We start from the raw sequence: 16,911 nt of genomic DNA, 5'->3' as shown, positions 1-16,911 counted from the left end.
TATAAATTATTACATCAATGGAAAAATACAACAACATCTTGCATGACTGTAATATTTATAACCACATTAATAGAATTTCATGTTTCTCACCAAGTTTTCCTTCCACATCTGCCATAGCTTGCTTATCTACCGTGAAGATGGCTGCATCAATCCTGAGAAATAGAAGATGAAAAGTAATTAAACAACACAGGCGTACTTTTAAAATGTTAAGGCTCCATTTACATATGGGTCAGAAGGTCCAGTCTGAGCCACTGGCGCAGATGTAGTACACAATCCCAGATGAAATTGTGCAGCTTGCTGCACTATTTTGTCCAGAAGAAGACTGGTCAAAGTACCAGAAGTTGAACAGACCCTTTTATAGTCAAAGGGCTTTTGTTCTATTCTGTTCAGTATGTGCCAGATCTGTCAGTTCTGGTATTCCGTTGTTCAACTCAAGAGAATGAAGCCAAACAATGTAAATAGGAACCTCAAAATGTGATTGCTCTCAGTAAGAGAAAGCAAGTAATCTTGTAGATATGAGACCTTTTAATGGCTAACAAAAATACATGATGTTATAGCGAGCCTTCGATCCTATGTAGGGTTCTTCCTCAGGCTTAAATAGCATAGATCAGAAGAGGCGCATATATATTATACACATATAAATGTGACTAGGCACAGAGCTGGTGTGATTAATTTGCACTTAAAACAATACAAGAACAGAATGAGCATAAGAATACATACTTAAATTAGTCCACTGATAGGAATGTGCCAGGCACAGATTTGCACACCCCAATAAGTTTGCAAAGTTGGAAGGTGAGGGGGATGCCATTACAGGGTCAGCATTGCTAGAGCACGACTTGCCCTCTTAACGCCAGGGAGATGACTGCTCCAGTAAGAAGGGGAAGGGGAGCACAGGGCAGGCTAGACAGGTCCTAGTAGTGGGGCAGAGCAATCTGCCACAAAGACCTGGATCGGTCTTACCCAACTTAGCCAACTAGAGGGAGGGCCATCCTGGACTTAACAACAACAACCCGGACAGAATCAAAGGGGTGCAGGTGGAGGGACACTTGAGAAATAGTGACCAAAATATAATTAATTTCCAGGTGTCATTCAATGGGAAGCCCTATCAGGGAGCAACAAAAAAAAAAAACCTAAACTTTAGTAAAGAGAAATTTGAACAGCTCAGAACTACTATCGACAACATTAATTGGGACAGCGTTCTCAAAAATAATAGTACAAGCAACAAATGGGAGAGGTTTAAAAACATCCTAATTACCTAATGTGAGCAGTTCATACTCTTTAAAAATAAAAGAACTACAAGTAGAAGGAAACTAATGTTGCTCAACAAGACTGTAAGGGGGAAATAAGTGAAAAAAGAAAGCGTTTAAACTATTAAAACAAGAAGGCAGTGAAGAAGCGCTAAAAACATACAGGGAAGAAAACTAATTATGTAAGGAAAAGATAAAAACTGCAAAGGAGGAGGCAGAAAGACTGATTGCCAAAGAGTAAAAAAAACCCTAAACTATTTTTTAATTATAGAAACGGTAAAAGGATTTGCACTGAGAGCACTGGCCCTTTAACAAATAATGCAGGAGAAAACATAGAAGATGATGGAGGAAAGGTGAATCTATTTGTTTTTTCTTAAGTGTATTCACGAAACAAAAAGAAATGTTACATGAGAAACATAGGGGTAAAACAACCACAACCACACAACCACACACACACAATTACCTACCTAACTCAGTAAAAACAGCAGAGCCGGTTAAACAAAGATTAAAAATCTAGGGTTTTAAGGGAACTAAGTGACAAGATAGACAGACTGCTATTTCTTATATTTAGGGACACAATCGAGACTGGGGTTGTACCACTGGATTGATGTATTGCCAATGTGGTTCCAATATACAAAAATGGGTCAAGAAGGGAACCTAGTAACTACAGGCCAGTAAATCTCACTTCAATAATTGGAAAAATATTTGAGGAGTTTTGAGAGATGCCATCCTGGAATACCTCAAGGAAAACAAAAGTATAACTCTTCATCAGCATAGGTTCATGAGGGGTGGATCATGTCGGACCAATTTGATCAGCTTCTGAATAAAGTAAGTTCTAGGCTGGACCTGGGAGAGTCTACTGATCTCATACATCTGGATTTTTCTAAAGCATTTGACACTGTGCCACATAATAGGCTGATATATAAAATGAAACAGCTCGGTCTGGGCAAAAGCATGTGGAGTTGGGTAAAAACTGGCTCAGAGATAGAAAGCAGAGGGTGGTAATGAATGGGCAACCGTTGCTAGTGGCCCCATTCTATTCAATATATTCATCAATGACCTGATAGAGACCCTGCACAGTAAAATATCAATATTTGCAGACAATACGAAATTATACAAGGTAATTAATACAACACAGGACAATGTACGGCTGCAAATGACACTAGATAAGCTGGGGGTTTGGGTAGGAAAATGGCAAATGAAGTTCAATATTGATAAATGTAAGGTTATGCATATGGGAAGAAGAAATGGATGTCACCAATAAACACTAAATGGGGAACTGCTAGGGAAAAGTGATATGGAAAGAGACCTGGGATATTAGTTGACTATAGACTTAACTGGAGCAAACAATGCCAATCAGCTGCTGCAAAAGAAAATATAGCCTTGGGGTGCATTAAAAGAGGTATAGGGGCGGGGGACGAGAGCATTATTCTTCCACTATATAAGGCACTTATCAGGCCCCACATGGAATACTGTGTACAGTTCTGGTCACCGATGCTCAGGAAAGATGTTGCAGTGCTTGAGGGGGTTCAAAGAAGGGCAACTAAATTAATTAACAGAATGGGAAGACTGGAATACCCAGAGAGGCTATCAAAATTAGGATGATTCACCCTGGAAAAAAGACGGCTAAGGGGTGTTCAAAGAACTATGTATAAATACATTAGGGGACAATACAAGGATCTCTCCCATGATCTGTTTATACGCAGGACTCAGACTGTAACAAGAGGGCATCCTCTAAGTCTAGAAGAAAGCAGGTTTCATCACCAACATAGAAGGGGGTTCTTTACTGTAAGAGCAGTGAGACTGTGGAACTCTCTGCCTGAGGAGGTGGTGATGGCAAAATCCATAGAGGAGTTTAGAAGGGGACTAGATGTCTTTCTAGAGCGCTATGATATTACAGGATATAAACAATAAATAACCAATGGGGTTCTTAATCCGGGTCTTGGAGTCAGGTAGGAACTTTCAAAATGTTGATCCAGGGATTATTCTGACTGCCATTATGGAGTCAGAAAATATGAAAAAAAGGTTTGGTACTGTGTTAGCCAGTAGAGTCAAGTGTGATTGTTCTCAGTGAGAGAAACCAAGTAATCTTGTAGATAGGATACCTTTTAATGGCTAACAAAATTATATTATGGGCTAACAAAATTACATTATGGAGTCAGGAAAGAATTTTTTCCCTCAATGGGCTAAATTGGCTTCTGCCTCATTGGGCTTTTTTGCCTTCCTCTGGATCAACAAGGGGGTGGAAACAGACTGAACTAAATGGACATTTTCTCCCTTCAGCTTAACATACTATGTTATTATGTAGATGTGAATGGGGCCTAACTCCTTTAAAATGAGACAGTTACATAATAAAGATCTCACAATGTATTCAGGTAAGCTATATCCCAACCCACTACAATAATTGAAGAGCTCTCTGGGTCAAAATCAGGAAAACATCAGAACTGATGATCTTCTACTATATTCCACTTCAATGTCCAAGGAAAGTCTGTGATATCCTAGTAAAATCCTGAGACAGGGCAGAGTGATGGGTAACTTATTGCTCTGTGACAAAGTATGCAAGATTTGTGCACATTGGTACTCTGCTACTTCCAGAGCTGTCACTGAAATGAATGGAGTGGCGGCATGCAAGTGTGACCTCAGCTCTATTCACACGGGCTGCTTGGACGTATTATTTATCCCACACAGTGAACGTCACCAGAAAAAAAAATACACAACATAAAGATTGCGCTTTTTTAGTCAACCTGTCTAAGAAATGTAATATGGAACCAAAGAAAAGTCTTATGAATTCCAAGATGGTACTAATAACAACTACGGGGCATAAAAAAAAATCCATACCCAATTATATCAACAGAAAAATAAAAAACAAATATGGCTCTCAGAAGGCGTGGCAGAAAATAACTATTCTTTTCCAAAAATGTTTTTTTCCAGCATAAGGACATCATGCTCTTTAGGGGATTTTCATCTCCACTCTTCAAAAGCTGTAACTTTTTACATTCTTCCACTGACATGGCCATAAAAAGGGCTTGTTTGTTGCATGGCAAACTTTAGTTTTTATTGATACCAATTTTTCAGTACACTTAGGCTGGGTTTACACAGGGCGGATTTGCCGTGGAAATTCAGCTGCGGCAAGTCTGCCTGCGGCCGCTAATCTCGGGATTAGCCAGCCATGTGGACGAGATTTCTCAGAAATCTCATCCATACGGGACGGGCAATCCGCTGTGATAAGTCAGGCTGGAACCGCGGCTTCAGAAGATGCAGCATGTCTAATTATCTTTTCTTTCCGCCGCGCTCTCCTCTATGGGAGTGCCAGCCGCAGCGGAAGAGCGAGCGGCTGGGCCGCTTCAAAGCTGCCGCTGGCTTTTCCACGGCGGTTCTCCCGGCGGAAATCTTGCGGTTTTTGCTGCGGCCAAACCGCGGGATTTCCGGCGGGAATACGCCCAGTGGGAACCCAGCCTTAATGTATTGTAGAACAACTCTGCTGCTTTTTTTTTGGGGGGGGGGGGGAATAATTAAAAGTAGTACACCAGGAAAAAACAAACTAAAAAAAAAAACAAAAAAAAACACATTTGGATTGGGTACTATCTAGAGATGAGCGAGCACGCTGGGTAAGCCTCGCTCATCTCCAGTAACTGGCTTCTCTTCCAAGCGTGCTCGGGGGGACAGAGGGATGCGGCGGGGAGAGTGAAAGAGAACTCTCTCCCCGCCGCTCAACCCCGCCGCCCCCCCGAGCACCCTCAGAGGAGAAGGCAATTACTCGAGATGAGCGAGGCTCGCTCGAGTAACTCACCTTACCGAGCGTGCTCGCTCATCTCTAGTACCATCGTAATGATTCACAGAATAAAGTTAGGTCATTTTGGAAATAAAAAAAACAACAAGCCCTCAGACAGTAACGTCAATGGAAAAATAAAACAGTTTGTTTTTCTCTGCCTTCTGACTTTCCAAAAATCATAACAAAAAAAAATAAGGGATCAACCACGTATACTTACGATTTTTCAACCTTCATAATCCCCAGGTGCATGAAAGATGCTAGTGTATTTTTTTGCATATCAGAAGATAAGGCCTCATAACACTGGCTGTCTCCTGTAATGGTAATAGGCATGAGTATAATATTGTACTAATGCTTCCCTTGTGACTCTGTAATTGCTATACAAGAGATACATTTACATTACAGCACAGTACTGATACATAAGTGCATAAAGTAATAAGAATTCTAAAGTGGTTAAATAGATTGTAAACAGATTCTGTCACCATCTTTTTGTGCCCCTCTCCTAGGACATCATAAGGTAGTGACAGTCACACGGATTTGTCTGTTGTATGTATCTGTGCAGTAGTTTGGGAGAAACTTACATTTTATGCATACAGGAGTACAGGAAGTAGTCCTAGATATTCATGAACTGCAGGCTAGCTTCACCTATCCCGTCCTCCAGGCACTGCTTGACAGCTGTATGCTTATTAGGCTGGGTTCTCACACTGTGGAATCCTGTCAGAAATCTCACGGTTTGAACACAGTGAAAAATCTTGCGGGTTGTGGAGTGGCTTGGCCGCACGCTCTTCTATTGCGGACGGCGCTCCCATAAAGGAGAGCGCGACCACAACGGGAAAAAAAATTGACATGTTCCGGCCGGGGAATCCACAGCACCAGCTTCTGCTGGCTTTGCCGCAACAGATTGTCCGTCCCGTGTGGATGAGATTTTTCATAAATCTCGTCCACATGGTTAGCCAATCCCAGGATTAGTGGTCGTGGAAGGAATTTCTACTGCAAATCCGTTCTGTGTGAACCCAGCCTAAAGTGCATAGATAAAGCTATGCCAATTATTGGCTGGAGGGTGGGTTGGGTGTGTCTAGCCTGCAGCTCATGAATATGCAGGACTAGTTGTGTATCTGGCTGATGCTAATAAAAGGTTTCCGAAAAACTCCTGCACCGATTCACATAAACATATCACTGTAATCAATACGATGGGCACTACATGACTGTGCTCTCACAGGGTGCTGCATAAACATGGTGACAGATTTTATTTAAGTGTTGCAGAGGCTGCACCCTAAAATGGTCTCTAATGCCTGCAACAACACTCTAGAGACCCCCTGCAGACAGTAAAATTTGATCAGTATTTTGCATCAGCACTTAAAAGCTAAACCCAAGATGGGTCCAAAAAAAGAAATGGAAATCCTATTATACTACTTCTCTGTAGGTCCCACTCCTGGTTCTGGATCGCAAATACTGATGCAAAATGCTAACCAAATACTGCTGTCTGAATGTGGCTTTAGGGGCAAAACCTAACCAGTACAGACTGCACTGTGCAAATCACTACTTCATTTTAGGGTTTACATTGCAAAGTTATCACAAGCAATATCATCACCTACTTTTTAATGGGGGCCAGGAGCTTCACAGTTCTACTAGTAAAAGCCCACCTAGAAAACGATTATCGTTCAAAATTCGCTCAAAAGCAGACTTTTGAGCGATAATCGTTGTGTCTAAACATGCTGCCATTGTGCACTGTTTTTTCTACTATTCGTTCATTGGTGATTTCTAGCAAACTAAAAATCACTGATGACTTATCAGCGCCGCACACAGATTTTCTCAGCAGGCGGGGCTGATCGTATTCTTTCAGATGGCATCCCACTGGGACATCCCAGCGGGATACCAGCTGAAAGCTCCGAGAACAAAGAGCTGTCAGCGCTCCTGCTGTTCTCGGAGTTATCAGCTCAGCGGGACACCGCCGATAACTGTGAGAACAAAGCAACTGTTTTGTATGTTCAATGTCCCACTCCGCCTACATTTATAACTCTTTAAGTAGCTAATTAGCTACTTAAGAGTTATGCAAAGATGATCACTCAAAACTGTCACTCAAGCTGCTGTTTGAGCGAATTTTGAGTGATCATCGTTCCATGTAAATGGGTCTTCATACTGGTGGAGCATTAAAGGGGTTATCTAGGACAGCTAAAAGACCAGATACAAACAGGAAATGTTTTAAAATAAAACTACTACTATACACCTGGTAAATCGTGCTGCTCCTCCGATGCTTCCCCTGGTCTCTGTTACTGTGCTACAGTGCGGCAGTTTCTACATACGACCACCGCAGCCAATCACTGTCCTCAGTCGTCACATGCCAACTGTGCAGATGAAGACCGTATTTGGCTGCTATGGTCACATGTAGGTTAGGGTTGTTTCACACGGTCGATCACGATATCTCTGTGAGAAAATCATGGCAAAATCGTGTATTTGTTACCTCGATTTTTGAGCGTCAGCGCTGCTTTTTCTTGTAAAAACATTGCTGTCACTTGCAATTTTCTCGCGAGAAAGGTAATAGAAATTTCTAATGTTAAAAATCGCATAGCTCAGAAATTGAAAGTTTGTGCGCTGCGATAAAATGAAGGCTCCATAGGGAAACATGGGGGATAAAAAAAAAAAAGAGCAAAAACGCAAAAAGATCGCATGAGTGAAAACATTGCAGATGTGAAGTAAACCACTGAAAAGCAAGGGTTTCATAATTCTGCATTTTCACGCGCTCTCGCATTGTGCAATTTTATCGCCTTTGAGAAACCGGCCTTAGTCAGACAGTCATTACTACTTGGACATCAACAGAGAACAGTAAAGATTACTGGAGCGATGGAAGATTTACCAGGTTAATAATATTTATTTTGTTATTTTTCCTATCCCCTGCTTGAAAAACCCGAATGTAACATTTTCTTGGCAACCTCTTTAACACACTAGGCTCTGTAGAAACATGTTACTTTTTCTCAGACTGTCAAATTAATACAAAATCTCATTGTAGAACAGCTGAAGAAATCAGGAGGGAGAGGATTCCAAAATTCCTTAGCCACTAGAACTGTGTTACATCGGTTGACTTTGTCAGACAAGGGTAATGCTTAGCCCAGCTTTTGGCAATTTGTTTTCCTTTTGTCGTAATGTTGGATATACCTTAGGCATATTATATTGTCTTCATGTTAGCTAAAGTGGCTTTTTGCACTGAAAAACGGAGCTACTCATGAGTCTTCAGTTGTTGCTGCAGTCAAGATACGTTGGAGTATTCCTTTACACTTAGAATCAGTTATAAGGCTCCCAGGATCTGAGTTCTCTCATGTGTCCAAATTCATTAACAATTATCATCAGGGAAAGAACAAGTATGCTTGAAAAAGGCTTGATTTAAGCCGAAACGCGTCGCAGCGCCATCTACCTGTTTTAAATGTAATAAACTGACCTATGAGGAATACGCCTGTTCTATTGGAGTTCTCTTCTCTCTTGGATATTGGGGGTGCCCGGAGTCCAGGCACCCCACAACAAGTAAGATCCCTATACATTGATATAGTTTGACGGAGCGCATAAAGTGAGTCTTTTTCCTATCTTGATTGTATCAGGGAAAGAACAAGAGACATCAACTGTGTGAAGTCACCACTGTGCTCTCTCTGAGGGACCAGCCCAATGTTAGCTTTATTAATAGCACAAAGCAGAACAAAGAAAGGTATAGTGTTCAATCACAAGAGACCATGTCTTAGAAAGCAGCAAATCATTACAAAGTCTTACACTGACAAATGGATATATAATGTGACGTGTTCTTTACATTACTTACATTGATAAACGTACAAGAAAGCAGATAGAATGACTAACTATGGTCTCCAGGAATGGCTGCTTCTATGTGCTTTGGACTAATCTTTAATAATCCTTGAATAATATACCTTTTACACAAGCTGATTCTCGTGCAGCCTCTTTAGACAGGCAGATTAAATTTGAGAATTGCCCATTTCTCGCTCAGAGCTCTCACATTTCTACATATACACGGAGCAGGGAGTGCTTAGACGTAACAAGAAGTGAGCGAGCGGTGATGATTTTAATGCTCGCTGAAACAATTCTGCTTAGTCATCTAGTTATTAGTTCGCGTTTGGAAGTAACAAGATTCGCTCACTTTAGTTCGTTTGACCGAATTTTGAGCGACACTTGTTGTGTGTAAACGTGCCATGACAAGTATAAGACCGAATACTTTCACAAATCTAAAATCCATAGCAATGAATGGTAAGAGGATTTATAAAGACAATTCAGAAGTACAGCTGAAAGCTGAATAGTCACGTCCTCTTACTGTTTATACATTTCAGACTTTTACTGCAGTACGCCGACACCTCATTGGTGAATGCTGCAGTTCTTTATTCATTGCATTAAATGTTGCCCATTACTGTATAGCAACACCAAGATCAAGTGAGAGTGGCTGATTACACATTATGATAACATCTGATGTACATATATGCTCTATAGGTTACTCAGTGTACAACACATGCATGTCAGCATGTAGCCTCCAGGCTAATCATACTCCATTGCTGTTAAACTTTTTAAGCTAAAAAAAAAAGTACAATGTATGAATATTAGTATATGTCCAGGCAACTGTAGAAAAAACCCCGAGGATATGTGTAATGCACAAAATAATTATATCAGAAGTGGAATATAAAGATCCTAAAATCCGGACTGGAGTACAGAAACATTGTTCTTGGCTGCTTGGTGTATAATGTGAATACAACTATACCCTCTGAACTATACAAAGTACAAGATACTAATATTAGTATGCGCTCTGCTTGCTACATAGTGTGCAATGTCTGAATGTCAGTAAAATATTCCTTACGCTATTCAAAGGACAATGTGTGCAAATATAAGAAAACGTCCTCCAAGCTACTAAAAAGGAATCTGTCGCCTACTTTCAGCCTTATAAGCGTAGCTGAAAGTAGGTGACCTGAGGAGTCTGGGGTTGGAAGTGTTATACTTGCCTTCCCCGTCGTTCCCCCCCGTTGTAAGCACTGGAAGCCACTGCTGAATGCATTGAACAGAACTGCTAAAAATAGTCTGCCCATTCTAATTTTATAATGGATGGACTACTTAGCAGCGCCAGATTTCAGCGCTGACACCGGGAGAACGACGGGGAAGGTAAATAAAACGCTTCCAACCCCGAACTCAGCAGGTCACCTACTTTTAGCCCATAAGCTTAGCTGATAGAACTAGAAGTAGGTGACAGTCTCTTTAATGTGAAAGGTGCATATTCGTTAGTTATGTTTTCTTGGCAACTCAATGTACAATTTGCTCATATTAATATATGATTTCTAGTCTGCTCAATATACTCCATATGGGTGCAGCCCTTTGTTGTCCCATACACTTTTAACACGATTTTTGAACCCAGACACTGGAAAGAAGGATTTTAGAAAGGTTGTGTCTTTTATTCACCAAGGTGTTGATACATACGACAACATTTAAATGCTCACCAGCCAGGATCCTTCTTGTGACAAAACTTCTCATGCCAGATATGTACTGTTTTTCTGTCAAGCTACCTGTCACCTCATTGGCCAAGTGCATAAAGGCCAGCTGTAAAATATGTAGAAAACATACTTACTGTGCTGTAAATGTGCCTATAGCTCTCTTCATCTTAGAACACTTTAAAATCTAGTTTTACAATTTTCTGAAATTGGATATACAAAGAATACTAATAATATATAGCCATTATTGACACACTCTTTTTGCAGTGAAATTGTTTTGATGACAAGGCATTAAGCTTTTCCTTGCCAATGAGGAATTTAGAAAATGAGAGCAGGTAAAGGCCGGGCTCACATGGGTGTATGATTACCACCTGTGCTGTACGCCCCTGTGATACAAGGTAAGTTACAGCTAATCAATCAAGTACATTGCCTTATGCAGTTCTGCTCACATTGACATGTCAGAAATGTGTACGTGAGCACAAAAAGAATGTAGCAGGTTTTATTTTGCCACATATATATGCGCTTACGGTTCTCTAAAAACAGATCGATCAGGCATGACAATTTCGCTGCCATATGTGGCAGTACACCGGGCCACTGCTGGCTCCACAGCAGTAAAACGCTGCATGACCCACATAGTGTGTGAGCCCGGCCAAACAGATCAGTCTATTCCTGCCCTCTCTCCTCCTCTACAGCCTTCCAATTAGCCTTAGTGGTGCAATTCAAGTTTTCAACACCCCCTGCCCATACCCCACCCCCAATCGGAGAAGCTATGTGCACTATTTTTTTACCCCCAAAAAAAGTTAGAACATCTGCCTATCCTCTGAACCTCTGTGGTTATTTATTACAAGAATGGGTAGAGAAATTAGACAAATCACGGGAAGACAAAAAGTGAAAAATGTACATTTAGATCAAAATACATGAGAAACAATGTCCATCATATAGGATGATTTAAACCACTAAAAAAGAGATCAATGAAAAAAAGATTTTCACGGTGAAAAACATCCTGTTTGATTAAATTTTTTGTGTGATTCGGGTCCTGACATGTAACAAAGAAAATAATATGCCATTGAATTGACCTACCTGGTAACCTTCTAAGAAGGGCTGGAACATTCTGACTAAGAACATGGCTGCACTCTCCCCATTCTTGGTAAGGACTATTTCAAGTGGTGTTAAGTGAACTATGTCACACTTCGACAGCAGGAAGCTGCCTTCCTCAAAATCCTGCAATGTAAAATAGTTTTTAATAAATACAGAAAGTCTCCTGAAAGTAAAATATACAGAAACATGTCAGAAGATAAAGTCCAAGAAAAACTCAGCAGAGAGGTTGACTGGCCAAAGTCAAAAGAAAGCACTATAGTCATAAGAAAGCACTACGGGCAAAACTCACACGCTAGTGCAAAGCCCAACAGGGTAACATATGACACAGGGATTGAAGAGAAGCTGTCACCTACTTTTAGCTCTATCATTTAAGCTTATGGGCTGAAAGTAGGAGACTCGCTGAGTCCAGGGATGTGTTATACTTATCTTCCCCGTTGTTGCCCCGATGTCAGCGCTGAATGCTGGGCTAAGTAGTCCACCAGTTCTAATTTTATAAAGGGAGCACTACTTAGCAGCGCTCATACCAGGGAACGACGGGATAGGTAAAAAATAACATCCCAGGACTCAGCGGGTCGCCTACTTTCAGCCAATAAGCTTAGCTCTTTTATGCTTCTTTTTTAAAGGAAATCTGTCACCTTTTAGCCCTGTGTTATTTAATATCCCCCAAATCATGCCAGATGTGTCGCTTTTAAGGGAACCTGACATGCTTGTTTTAGTACATACCTCTATAATCATCATTCTGGAATATCTAATTCTTATAATGCTGTTCCTCTGTTATTCCTACTAGAAATTTATCAACAAATTGACACCTAGGTCGCAGTTTGTGGATGCATCCCTAAAGCTCTGACAGTATCAGAATACACACAGTCAAAACCATATATATACACACATACATACAACATAGTCATTGTCAGTAGCTTCCCTCCCCTAGAAGTTGAAACTTTCTCTGTGTGATTGTAACATTTATATAAGTAAATGATTACAATAGCAGAGTAAAAGGATCATTCATTGTGGAGAACTGACTCCTTGTAGGCAGGCTCTAGTACCCTGTCGTATCGCGTCTAGCTTGGATTTAAGATGTGATACGGGCGGGCATGGAGGCTCTAGTACCCTGTTGTACCGCCTTTAGCTTGGATACAAGATGTGATACAGGTGGGCACGGAGGCTCTAGTACCCTGTTGTACCACCTCTAACTTGGATACAAAATGTGAAATAGTGGGCATGAAGGCTCTAGTACCCTGTTGTACCACCTCTAGCTTGGATATAAGATGTTATACGGTGGGCATGGAGGCTCTAGTACCCTGTTGTACCGCCCCTAGCTTGGATACAAGATGTGATAAAGACAGGCATGGATGCTCAAGTACCATGTTATACTGCCTCTAGATTGAATACAAGATGTGATACAGGCGGGTATGGGGGATTTAGTACCTTGTTGGTACCACCTCAAGCTTGGATATCAGATGTGATACAAGTGTGACAATGTTGTGGAGCCATTCCTGTGACACCCTTGTGTGTGTGGCCGAGCATTATCCTGGTGCCTCTCGGAAGCTCTGCCATGAGAGGAACACATGTGGCTGCAGGATGTCCTGAACATATAGCTGAGGTGTCTTTGTCCCTCGTACCACTACTAGGGGGTGACAGACTGCTGTATGCGATGCCCTCCCAGACCATCACATCAGTAGCAGGGGCAGTGTGCTGCTCCACAGAAAAGGCAGGATTGAGGCGCTCACCCCGAGGTCTTCAGACACGAATACGGCAGTCGTCAGCACCCAAACTAAACCTAATTGCTGAAGACAACCCGGTTCCACTCTCTGGCATCCACTATCATTGTTCACGACACCACTGTGAACGGAGGCGATGGTGGGTGTCAAAGGCCTGGAAATGTAATGATGGCACCACCTGGAGTTGAAGCTGCTGGTGCTCGTCGCATGATCAGGCAATCCTCTCTATTGGTGGTCTGTCGAGGACATTCTGAGCCCAATCACCTTGTGTGCCCTCACACATCCACTGGTCCTAATAGTCTGGTCAGAATGGCCCCGATGGGGACAATTTGTTGATATGACCATGCAGCTTCTCACATCCCAATAATGCACCACCTCTCAGATACTGGTAACGGGGTGAGATCTCTTCTCTGCGTCGTAGAGGGGTCCAGTGGTCAACAAGCTCTACACAAGCGGAAGAAGAGGTCACTACACACAAGGAGCCTCTGAGAGTGTTTTATAGGCCAAGGGGGAAACCATTTTAGGGTCTCAGATGACAAAACCGTTTTTATAACTCACACCACAACTCTCATAATTTTTTGTAGTACCCCAGAGTTGGGTACTACAACACTTTTGTGGCCACTTCTCATGACAAATGTGTATATGTCTTTAAATGGTTAATTGTGAGTTAAACTTATGTGCTCCTACAACCTAACCTTGCAGTATTCTGGTAAATCACCCTAATCTCCTTGTGTGTCTGTCAATCACCCTAAGCTAGCCTAGGGATTAGTTATCTAGCTAGCTAGTTGCTAATGCTCAAAAAGTTGACTGTCACAAGGAAATTTAGACCTCTCTCACACATGCGTTCAGAAGACAGCCAGTTCAAAGTCGCTGCGTTTTACTGCGATTTCGCGCTGCATTTTCAAAAACGCATGTTACAGCGCTGGTCAGGGTTTTTTATTAAAGCACCCCATCATTGTGATGAGGTGCATTAAAAAGAGCTAAAATGCGCAAAAATAAAGCAGACCGCACTGAAAAAAATTGCAGCTTTAGAAATGCCGTATTCAAGCACTGGTCCGTGAAGCCCCATTGAAATCAATGAAGGTTTTGTACCGTGGTGTTTGAAATGCCACGTAAAAAGCAGACTGTGTGAGAGCAGCCTTAGAAAGCTAAACCCCAGCAGCACAACGTTAGGCTGGTGGCTTAGTGGCCACAGGGCTTCTGACTGGGACTTTTTGTATCTTTTTGATGTACGTGTAAAACTTTGGTAGAGTGGGAAAGCAGAAGTAGAAGAGAAATTGATGCACATTTATAGAACACCGTGCTGTTGTTAATATGTACACTACATTGCTAAAGCCAGTGACCAGTAATGGTAAGCATATTGTTGATCCTCTCTTGGAAATCTTTACATGCAACAAAATTATCCCCTTGGGTAAAAAAAGGGTTTTGTTTCTTACCTTTTCTTCAAGCCCGGGAAAGAAAATAAATTCTTTGGAAAAGAGGCTTCTCAAGAAGTAAAAGGTCCTGGAAACATCATCTTTAAAAGATAAGAATAAGATTTATGAATATAAATGTTACATAATGATGTAACAGTGATAATGTGAGTTCATTCACCATACTGATGTTCACTATATAATGGCGCAGGCTCTGTGGACATCTGCATTTTTCTCAATGTTATTTTCTTCTGCAGTTATTTTCCCTATTGTATTAAAATCGATATTGATTTCAAGCAGATCTATCAGCGCAATATGCTGCCAGACATAAGGATAGTTTATTCCAGCCACTGCTCAAGGCTTCTAGTGCAAAAACAGCAAAACAAAACTTGGTGTAAAAAAGAATACACTGAATATAGGAAGGAGTTTGATGTTTTCGGGAGGAGAGCACTTTCCTCCTACTTCCCCAGTGATTGACAGACTGCTGGGTACATGTGCACACAAAGCAGCCTGGTAATCACCACCCAAGGGTGGGGAATAGCTCCCTTGATTAAAACATCAGACTCAATTAGGCCTTGACTGGCAATCTACCCGTGAGCCGCTGGCGAGTAGGCCGCTGCAATGGGCGGATTAAAGGGTCGTGCAGACATGAGAAGTTTTTTCAAATTGGACGGGTTGAAGAATGGGACGCTGAAAGAAGGACTCACCCAACCCTGAGGGACAGCAGTGGGTGGGGACGGCCTGGACACTGAACCCCTTCTCTTTGCATCAGTCAGCATATCCTGTGACTGTGAGAAAGGAGCAATGGTGGGTACTAAGAGGAGTTAGAGTCATAGTGCAGCGTGGAGAAGAAGATGGAGAAGAAAAAAGTAAGGCCAACAATCAAAGGGAAGGAGAAGTGAGGAAGGAAGGATAGTAGATAAGAAACAGGTTCCAGAGGCTGCAAGCAACCTGGAGGTCTGAAGTGGCAGTTAAGCAGCAAGCCCAGGAGAATGTCAGGTAAGACCACAAATAGGTGAGCACGACAGCTACTAGTCCCCATGACCCCCTAGGCAGGGAACTCCTCTAGTGCAAGCCACAGTGTTCCCCCTAAGGCCATGTTCACATGGGATGAACTTGCTTCAGATTTTTCAAGTAGCAGCAAAGATTGAAAATCCCATCCAGAAGCTGTGGACAAAATCCACATGTAAACTGACCTGTGATGCGAATTTTATATTGATAGTATGTCAAGTTACGCTGAAGATTTTCAGTGGGGCTTCCACCCTTTGTAATTCAAAAGGTGAAATCTGAGGCTCATTTGTAGTCTCCACAGAAAGTGCACAGCGACTCCACCACCCGTGAACACACCCTGAAGTGCTGCCAGACGCTTTATTTATTGGTTTCATATCTGAAGTGAGCAAATGCTGAAAAATAGGAGAACGAGACTACTCCTCTCACTTAAGTCACCGGGTGTCAGCTGACTTCTGCATAGCAGAGTCATGTGTTGTCCAAGTGTATGACTGCTGCAGTCAATCCATGGCCAGGCATGACCACAGCGGTCAGACGCTTGGACAGCAGACAAGTAGTGAAACGGAGCGGTGGGGGAGTGACAAAAGAGGTCTCATATAGGCTGGTTTATTTCTTTGTCAACATTCACCACAGTACAATATTGTACATGGACCGGTGAGATTTATATGCCAGGGCTGCCTTTTAGTACCCATCTGGTGCAGTTGTATTCAGTGTATTCTTTCAGCACTCTTATTAGCCCATTCGGATCTGTATATAAATATAAAAGGTCCATGAAACATACATTTAGCAAGAGTTCTTGTTTGGCATGTATTAACTTTGATTCTTTCCTTTCTTTGCTATACTAAAGACTAGAGATGAGTGAGCGTGGTCGCTCAAGGCTTCTGCTCGAGCAAGTAGCAGTCTTATCGAGTAACTGTGTACTCGCCCGAGAGGCATGCGGGGGGGGGGGGGGGGGGCAGCGAAGGCAAGAGATCTCTCTCACACACAGTTACTGGCTCAAACAGAATCCTTGAGCGATTACGCTCGCTCAGCTCTACTAAAGGCATATCCTGCTACATTTTAAACATTTCTTTTTACCTCCTCTTTGTGGCCAACTGCACTAGTAGATAAGAAAGAAATGCCATCAGTTTTTTGAATACACGTAGATATAAAAAAAAACAGAGAACCCCTGTAATAAATCAATCATCGGAACCC

The 16,911-nt window shown here is 41.9% G+C and overlaps 1 protein-coding gene across 1 annotated transcript in view; it reads right to left on the bottom strand.

The window, feature by feature from the left end:
- Positions 1-16,911, bottom strand: part of GNPAT (glyceronephosphate O-acyltransferase) — a 64,392-nt gene that overhangs the window by 1,753 nt on the left and 45,728 nt on the right. Inside the window, exons 11-15 of the mRNA XM_066596096.1 lie at positions 14,734-14,813; positions 11,559-11,699; positions 10,488-10,587; positions 5,237-5,330; positions 91-152 (exon numbers count right to left, since the gene is read on the bottom strand). Of these exons, the coding sequence (XP_066452193.1) occupies positions 91-152; positions 5,237-5,330; positions 10,488-10,587; positions 11,559-11,699; positions 14,734-14,813 (477 nt within the window). The remainder of the gene's footprint in view (positions 1-90; positions 153-5,236; positions 5,331-10,487; positions 10,588-11,558; positions 11,700-14,733; positions 14,814-16,911) is intronic.

Source organism: Eleutherodactylus coqui, chromosome 3 (genome assembly GCF_035609145.1).
Source record: "Eleutherodactylus coqui strain aEleCoq1 chromosome 3, aEleCoq1.hap1, whole genome shotgun sequence".
NCBI lineage: Eukaryota > Metazoa > Chordata > Amphibia > Anura > Eleutherodactylidae > Eleutherodactylus > Eleutherodactylus coqui.
Note: the sequence above shows the minus strand (reverse complement) of the source record. Positions and strands in the feature narration are given on the sequence as shown.